Here is an 8,385-nt window from a genome sequence, read left to right as displayed (position 1 = left end):
CTATCAGGGAGCTCGGGAGGATGCACGCTGCATCCTTGTGAGCCAGAGGATGGTGTGAGGATGGCGGAAGTGAGGAGTGGGCTCAGCTATCTCAGCAGTGGAGGAAGCTGGATACCACTGGGGGAGGGGATCCACGATCCACAGGAAGACGGGGGCCTGAGCTAGGCGGAGCCAGACTCGGCCCAGTCGCTCGCAGCTCTGAGACAGAAGAGGCTGGGACGCTCCGCCCCTTCGGCCCCGCCCCGCCCTCCTGGCCCCGCCCCCTCCCGGCCCCGCCCTCTCCCTGCCTAGTCCTTGTTCGCCTCGCCCCACGCGCCACTAGCTCTCGGAGAGAGGGAGGAGAAAGCCTCGAGTTCCGGAGCTTTCCCGAGTCCTGACCGACATTCGCTCCTGCGATCATGGCTGCCGAGGAAGTGGTGGCGACCGGCGCCAACCCGAGCGAGCTGGAGAGCGGGCTGCTGAACGAGATTTTCACGTCGCCCCTCAACCTGCTGCTGCTCGGCCTCTGCATCTTCCTGCTGTACAAGATCGTGCGCGGGGACCAGCCGGCGGCTGGCGGCGACAGCGACGACGACGAGCCGCCCCCGCTGCCCCGCCTTAAGCGGCGCGACTTCACCCCCGCCGAGCTGCGCCGCTTCGACGGCGTCCAGGACCCGCGCATCCTCATGGCCATCAACGGCAAGGTGTTCGACGTGACCAAAGGCCGCAAGTTCTATGGGCCTGGTAAGGTGGTCGGCCCCCTGGGCCTGGAAACAAAAGAAGGGGGCCTGGCGCGGGGATGAACCCGGGACCGGGAGGGGCGAGGGGAAAGCGGGGCGCCCCCGGGGAGGAATGGCGACCGAGTCCGTGAGGGCGGGCAGGCGGAGAGGCGGGCGGCCGTGGGGGAGGGGGGGGGGGCTGAGCGGCTTCCCCTGGCTGTGGGGGGGGGAGGGTCGAGAGGTACTCTAGGGCTGCGGGCCTGTGGGGGCCAGATTCCCCGCCCCTGACAACGCCCGGGTAGGGGTGTGTGGAGAGTCTGACGCGCTTAACCTGGGGGGGGGGGGGGCCGGCAAAATTGGGGGGGGGGGCTGGAAAGGGTGTGGGGGGCACAGAACAGAACTAGTGTTAAGGGAGTTTTGAAGGTATTGGATTTGGAGATTCCTTGAAGAAGGGGACGGTGTTGTCTTAAGGGTAGCATGGGGGGTGGGGCAGTGGGAGGAGGGACGCCCGGCCTTGTACAGAATGTGAAGGCCGTTGATGCCAGGAGTAGCCATGGTGGAATGTGAGGGTGTGGGAGACTGAAAGGGAGATGGGATTAGCAGCAGGTAGAAGCTTCGTGCGTGGGGGTGTGATGTGAGTGTGCAGTGTGTGTGCATAATCAGTGTATGTGGCTTGTCCGGAGTGTGTGTGTGTGTGTGTGTGTGTGTGTGTGTGTGGGCGCGTGTGGACGCTTGGAATATGCATGTGTCAGGTATGTTTGTGCATGTGTTTGGTATGTGTGCGCACGCTGTGCTTAGCGGACAGGAAAAGGCTGGAAATGAACAAGGGAGGTTCGTTAGGAAGAAGGGAGCTGGGTGAGGGAGGAATAAAGGCTAAATGTGGTGGACAATGGGAACGTAGTAAGATGAGAAGGTAATATCGTAATCTATAGCAGGAGAGAAAGGACTAGAAGCCAAAAAAAAAAAAAATTAAAAATGGAGGGAGGGAGAAGTGGGAGGATCCTGGGAAACAAAGGGGGTAGGGCTATGAAGGCTACTGGGTGTGGGGATCCAGGAAAAGCCAACCAGAAGAGAAATGAGGGTGGAAGACGGCAGAGCTGTTTTAAGTGGCAGGCTTGAAGGGGCCTTAGAAGTGAGGCTTTTCAAGCCCAGTTGGATCAGAATCACCTGATGAGCCTGAGGAAAAATATGGATTTCTGACCTAATCACCATAACAATGAAAGGTCCCCCAGGAATCTGCATTTAACAGGCTACTTCTCCAGGCCAATTGGAGATTCAGCCTGGTTTTATAGAATACATATTTGCAGTGGAGGAAGAAGAGATTTTAGCTCCTCCAATATGGCCTCCTCTCAAACCAAGGAGCTCTGATATACACACTGAGCACACGCTCTTTCTTGCTGCCCAGGAGAGAGAAGAGTACAGAAGGCAGCAATCTGGCCATCTCCAGTCCCACTTTGTTTTACTCTCCCAGTTCAACTAATCAAAATCAGATGTGTTAAAATTCTTAAGGAAATCTCCCATTTAGCAGTTTTTCCTTGTGGGTCATTTAGATCTACTTTCTGCAGACATGTAACTATCAAAATAATTTGAAGACCACACCTATATTATTTGTCACTTATGATGGCACACCTAGAGGCATTATCAATAAACATAATCATGTACAGAACTGTTATTAATGAGCTGCACCATAAAGCAGTCAAAACACAAGCATGTGGGGCATCATCATACGATTTTAGTTTGCAAAATCATTGAGAGGAATGTAGGCCTGTACAGAAAGCACAAAACTAGGAGTCGAGCAACCTGGGTTTGAGACCTGGTTGGGTCAGCTGTGTGACCAAGTGTCAGGCATTGTTCTCTCTGGGCCTTAATTGTCCCTCTTTAAAATGATGGCCCCTGTGAGATCTCCACATCTCTACCCTGCACTGTCATCCTGTAAGTCCATGAATATGTGACATTGTGTGGAAAGGATACTTCATATTACAAAGGTTTCCTAGGAATTATTCATTCTAGCGCCTCGGCTATGCATGGCACTTTTGTAGGTGCTGGGACTATGGCAGTGAACACACATGCACACACACACGCACACGCACACATGGACACACATACACATAAACACTCCCACAAATTTCTGCTCGTGGAGCTTACATTCTAGTTAATACACGTTTTTCAGAGTTCTTTAATGCTCCTCTCAGACTGTGGTTAAATTTTCTGTGAATTTCTGAAATGGTGAGGTCCAAACCAGTACAATTGGCCTCTTTTTAACCACTAGGTGCTACTATTCCCATTAGAAAACTATGAAGGTTTTTTTTTTTTTTTTTTTTACCTTCTCTGGTGGAAATAGTAGCATATGATCATGATTTAAAATATGAATCTTATTTGCATTTCAAAGTTAACCATAAATTTCACCTAATTTGTAAAAAAAAAAAAAAAAAAAAAATCCTGGTGGATTGAGGTTTCAGCTGACCAGGCCATATTGAAACTTAACCCATACTTCTACAAACTTTAATGTCAGGTTTGCTACTCAATCAACTTTGTGAAAACATATTGTTTAAAGTACACTGGATTCTTTTCATTTATTTGTACAATATTTAAACAAGTCTAAATATCCACTTTAAGTACCTACACAATGATTCACTACTCTCTTAGATGGAATTATTTTGAGGTATTGATTCCGTCTCTATTTTCCATGAAAGTTTTAGGATTTTTAATCTTCCTTCAAACCCACCAAAAACAGAGTGACAGAGAATTATCTCTGTTCTATTGCATCTTTATTGACAGTGAAGATTATGTAACATGTGGATAGATTTCTGAACCCCTGATAATCTCATAAAAGAATTTATCCTGCAGATGCCACATGTTAATGTTTAATACATTCTTGTAACCAAAGATCTCTGTCGACATTTATAAGGATACGTTCTCATTTACTAAAACCTTAGTGTTCATTATCTTAAGAAACCATTACTTTCACTGGTGTAACTCTGGTGCCTAGAACAGAGCCAGGATCCGTTTTCAATATCCTAAAGCTGAATTATGACCCGTGTATCATCTCGTATTAGTCCCTACCAGGCCCCCCCCCCCTCGGAGGTCATCATTTATGGCTTTTTTATTAGCTATTTGAAATTCACAGGAAATGGATGATAATGTATAATATTTTAATTGTTTTACTTAAATAAGTTTAATAACAACAGGCCTTGTAGTATCCACTACATAATGATCAAAGTATCAACATCACTTACCGTTTCCAAATGAAATTGGATATCCCAAAAAGGTGCTTTCTATGTTGATGGGTAAGGAAACCATTTTCTGTGTATGAACCACAGAGAAATTGACTGTCTAATAAAGATTCTATCTTTTGTTCTGTTTTTAAAGAGGGGCCATATGGGGTCTTTGCCGGAAGAGATGCATCCAGGGGCCTCGCCACATTTTGCCTGGATAAGGAAGCTCTGAAGGATGAGTATGATGACCTTTCTGATCTCACTCCTGCCCAGCAGGAGACCCTGAGTGACTGGGACTCTCAGTTCACTTGTAAGCATTTTTTTTTTTAAACTTGTGGCTGGATCAAATTTCGAACAGTAATGGGATTCACAGCAGTCCAATAGTTATTACTAAATAACCTGAAACTTGGGAGCATTTTGATAGGCTCCTGAATCTTGGGCAGATCAGGTTCATGGCTTGAAGTAAATTCAGTAGTGCTGAGTCACTTGCCATGACTGCATACCAATTTTTAGCTTGTTCTCTATGGAATCTCGGGTTTCTGGTTTTTTTAGTTTTTGAAAGGTTTGCACAGATTCCACACTACGATTTGGTGACTGATAGGAGGGGAAAGGAGAGCGGCCATCATGGCTACAGAAAAAGGAGTTTTCATAAGCCCTCTCTCATAGAACTTGCTGTTTAAAAGCAATCCACATTTCTGCTGAAGAATAGGAGACTTGTATTCTATAAAACAGCTTCTCTTTGAATCTAACAGCCTAAATATAGGCTTCATCTACAAATAAAAGATGCTTATAATGTGCCCAGCAACAATGGTGTCTGCATTTTTAAAAAGAATAAAAAGCAGACACTTGTTTCCTGGCTTCTGCTATGGGCTGGGGTCTTTGGGGAAGAAGTAAGTTTGGAGGCTAAGTTCAAATCTTAAGCACTGAGAAATTGGTTTTTGTCAAACTTAAGTGTTTAAAGCTACCTTTAGCAATATTTCATTGCTAAGAATTTGATAATAATCTTTCCCAGCTTTGAAAGAGTATATAAAGACCATGATCATTTCTTTAAGGAAATTTTTTTTTTCATTTAAAATGTGATTTCCTATTTGCTGTTCCCTATATTCAGCTAAATATTACTGATTACATTGCTTTCTTTCCCTAAATCCAACATTTTCTTTGAAACTAATGCTGACTTCAGAGAGAGAGTTCTTCGTTAATAATTAGTCAGATAAGGTTCTACCTTTAGAGTTTGGATCCCAGTCAGATTAAGCATAGCTTTCAAGGCTAGAGGCATTAGAAAACATAATTCAGCTATCTAACATAGTCCTTCATTTTTTGCATCCTCAAGATGCCTTTGTAACAATAGATTCTTCTATATGAAACCAATGAGCTGTAATTTATAACTTACAAAGCTCTATTTTGTAGGGCTTGCCTTCATCAGTAGGATAAAAAGTGTGGTTCCCATCCCCCCTTGAACTAAGCTTAGTCCCAATTGCTGTTGTGAAACCAGCTATACTCGGGGTTGCTGTGTATTCCCCTTAAGGCATGTTTCTCAAGCACCCGCAGCTTTTATTTGTCTTGCACAGTCCCAAGCACCCTAGGAACCTTTATATGTTCAGATAGGGAAGTTCCAGTTGATCCTGGTGATTATTTCACACAAAAGCAGCTCGGATTACCTGGTTAGACAGGTTGGTACTCCTTTAATTCCTACCCATATTCGTAAAGAGGAGGCTCTGTCCTCTTACCCTCTGACATTGAGATGATTAACCCTGTGTTAGCTTGGCCACAAGGAACCAGCCATTATGGTGGTGGTGTGCCAACTCTATCTCTTCCCAAGTCTTTTATATTCCAGTTTATCCTCTTAAATCTGTTTTCTCCAACATCCCCAGCGCTATGCCTTCTTTACCACTTGCTTTAACATTATATAGCTTTTTCTTCATGCTGGGGAAAATTTTCATCTCCTGCTCTCATCTCCATCCATTAGATATTATCATTCATTCCCTCCACTGTCAACCAGTGGTTGTTCCTAAGCACTGCTTCATTTCCTCTATGTATCTCCTTATTCCCTACAATATGCTTTCTATCTCCACAATTTGATTGAACTTTATCAGAGGTTTCCAAGGATCTACTTACCAATACTATTAATAATTTATCCAGTCCTTTTAATAAATCCATCATGTTCCCCTCCCAAGTCCCCATTTCGGTCCATGGAATCTCCAATTTTCACTTCATTAACTCATGTTTGCAGTTATCCTTTAAATTGCCACATGTTCTTCCCTTTCTCCTGTCACACCAACATCCCCCTACTCCTGACTCTTGATCCTGCGCATGCTTGCCGGCCTCTTGGTCACCCTGTTTCTGGTCTCTCCTTTACTGTCATCTCCCCTCAACATGACAGTGATACCACTGCTGCCAAGGCACTATTTTCCCTTGTCAGACTTTTGTCATAAACCTGCAGTGCCCTTTGCCACATATAGGATAAGTCCAAACTCGTCAGCTGGCTTTCCACATCCTTTATAATATTCCCCCACACTGCTTAGACAACCTTGCTCCTACTCTACTCCTACCAACTTGGTCTCTTTATTGCTTCCCAGATATGTTCAGTCTCACCTGCATGCTTTTGTCTGTGGTGTTCTCATTTTCTGGAAATCCCTACCCAAATCCTTCTGCACATTTTCTAAAGCATATTCTAACTAATTCATAATGAGCCTTCTAAACATTCGTACATTCATTTGTATATTCATTGCACACTCTGTCAGACGTTGCTATCTGTTTTATATTTGTCTTCTGAACAAACCTCTAAGAAGCCCAACACATTGCTAAGTAGATTGTAGGCCTCTAATCAATACTTTACCATGAAATGTGGTAGTGATTTGACCATTTGTGTTTTTTCTATCCAGTCAAGTATCATCACGTGGGCAAACTGCTGAAGGAGGGGGAGGAGCCCACTGTGTACTCAGATGATGAAGAACCAAAAGATGAGAATGCTCGGAAAAACGATTAAAGCATTCCTGGATGTATATCTATTTTTGTATTTTGCAGAATCATTTGTAACATTCCAGTCTGTCTTTAAAATGTGGTGATTTCAATATTTAGAAAAGTTTTGAACTTGCTGTAAAATTTTTTAATTAACATCACTAGTGACACTGAAAAAATTAACTTCTTAGAGTGCATGTTTATGTGTCATAATTGCAGAAAGTGAACTGCAGTGCTGTAATACAGATGCTAGTACTGTTTTTCTTCTATCTGTAGTTAGTACAGGCTGAATTTAAATTTGTTATTCCTAAAAGATAGGTAAGAGTTGGGTATTGCCCCCAAACACGTAGAAATGCAAAATGTGCAAAGTTCTTCAAGCACTAAGAACAAAGGATCAACTTTTAGTCATGATGTTCTCTAAAGACAGCAAATTCCTTAATTGGCTTAACTGCATGGATTCCATCTCTAAGGCAAATTTGCAGTGTCCCAAAGGCTTTGATATTTATTAAAGAGAGTTGTACAGTAAGAAAATGAAATCTCAAAGCTGGGCTTAGTTGGAAGAAATACATAGTTTCTAGACAGCATCGTTTTCCTTCAGACACTTGGACACCCTCACTAACTGTTCTCTACAGTGAGGGTTAAAACATGATCTGAACATTCAGAAAGCAGCTTTGAGGAAAATCATCTGGCTTGCCTAAAAATATAAATACATGAAGAACATTATAGGGCTATCTTTCTAATCTCTATGTTCATGGTGAACCAATGGTTATTTTACATGATTTGACATGAGGGGCATGTAGGTCAGACCTTTGCTCTACTAAGAGCCTGATGAGAAAACAGTGCACATCTCTAGCCAAGTGGTTTTTGAAGTGAAGTATATTCATAAAGTGGTAACAGTTAACTCTTTTGTCACAAAACTAGAGCCACTGCAAGAGTAGTAAAGTGTCTAGGTCTTTGATATTGGTCTTATGGTTAACAGTAAACTTAGCTAAGTAGACTATACAGTTGTCTGGATTTGTAAGTGTTATGTGAACAACTAGTGAAGTTTTAAACTCTTGTAATTGTAGTTGAATAGTATTTTCCTTGTATTTTCTTGTGAACCATGTTTAATGGTTTTACCTCAAATCAAAAAAAAAAAAAAAAATGAAGTGCTTTAGTCAGTTAATAAAATAGTTTTACCCAATATGGTGTGGTGGGTTGTTTTATTTTTAAAAAAAACAAAACACAAATGTAATGAACCAGATTAATCACTTTACTTTAGCTTAAATATTAAGAGTTTCACTTTTGAGTGATTTTTGTTTTGTTTTGTATTTCAGAAGAAACAAAGGAGCAAAATATAGAAACTTCCCACTACATACCAAATATCAGCTGTTAAGAAATAGTAGATTGAATTGATTTCTTGTGACTTGTCACATTCTGCCTTTAAGAACTTTCTAAACTCAAAGGCAGACCTCTGCCTTAGGTCTATGTATAGCAAGGATATAAAGGGATAATTTTATTGAAGGGATTGCTAT

The 8,385-nt window shown here is 42.8% G+C and overlaps 1 protein-coding gene across 1 annotated transcript; it reads left to right on the top strand.

Annotated features, from left to right (window-relative positions):
- Nucleotides 1-300: 300 nt before the first annotated feature.
- Nucleotides 301-8,054, top strand: PGRMC1 (progesterone receptor membrane component 1). The gene is made up of 3 exons (XM_084871247.1): nucleotides 301-723; nucleotides 4,068-4,223; nucleotides 6,796-8,054. Exons 1-3 carry the CDS (start codon nucleotides 399-401, stop codon nucleotides 6,897-6,899), a joined length of 585 nt encoding a protein of 194 aa, XP_084727373.1. The 5' UTR covers nucleotides 301-398; the 3' UTR covers nucleotides 6,900-8,054.
- Nucleotides 8,055-8,385: the final 331 nt, after the last annotated feature.

This window comes from Pipistrellus hanaki (assembly GCF_964339955.1).
Source record: "Pipistrellus hanaki genome assembly, chromosome: X".
Classification (NCBI taxonomy): Eukaryota; Metazoa; Chordata; class Mammalia; order Chiroptera; family Vespertilionidae; genus Pipistrellus; species Pipistrellus hanaki.
Note: the sequence above shows the minus strand (reverse complement) of the source record. Positions and strands in the feature narration are given on the sequence as shown.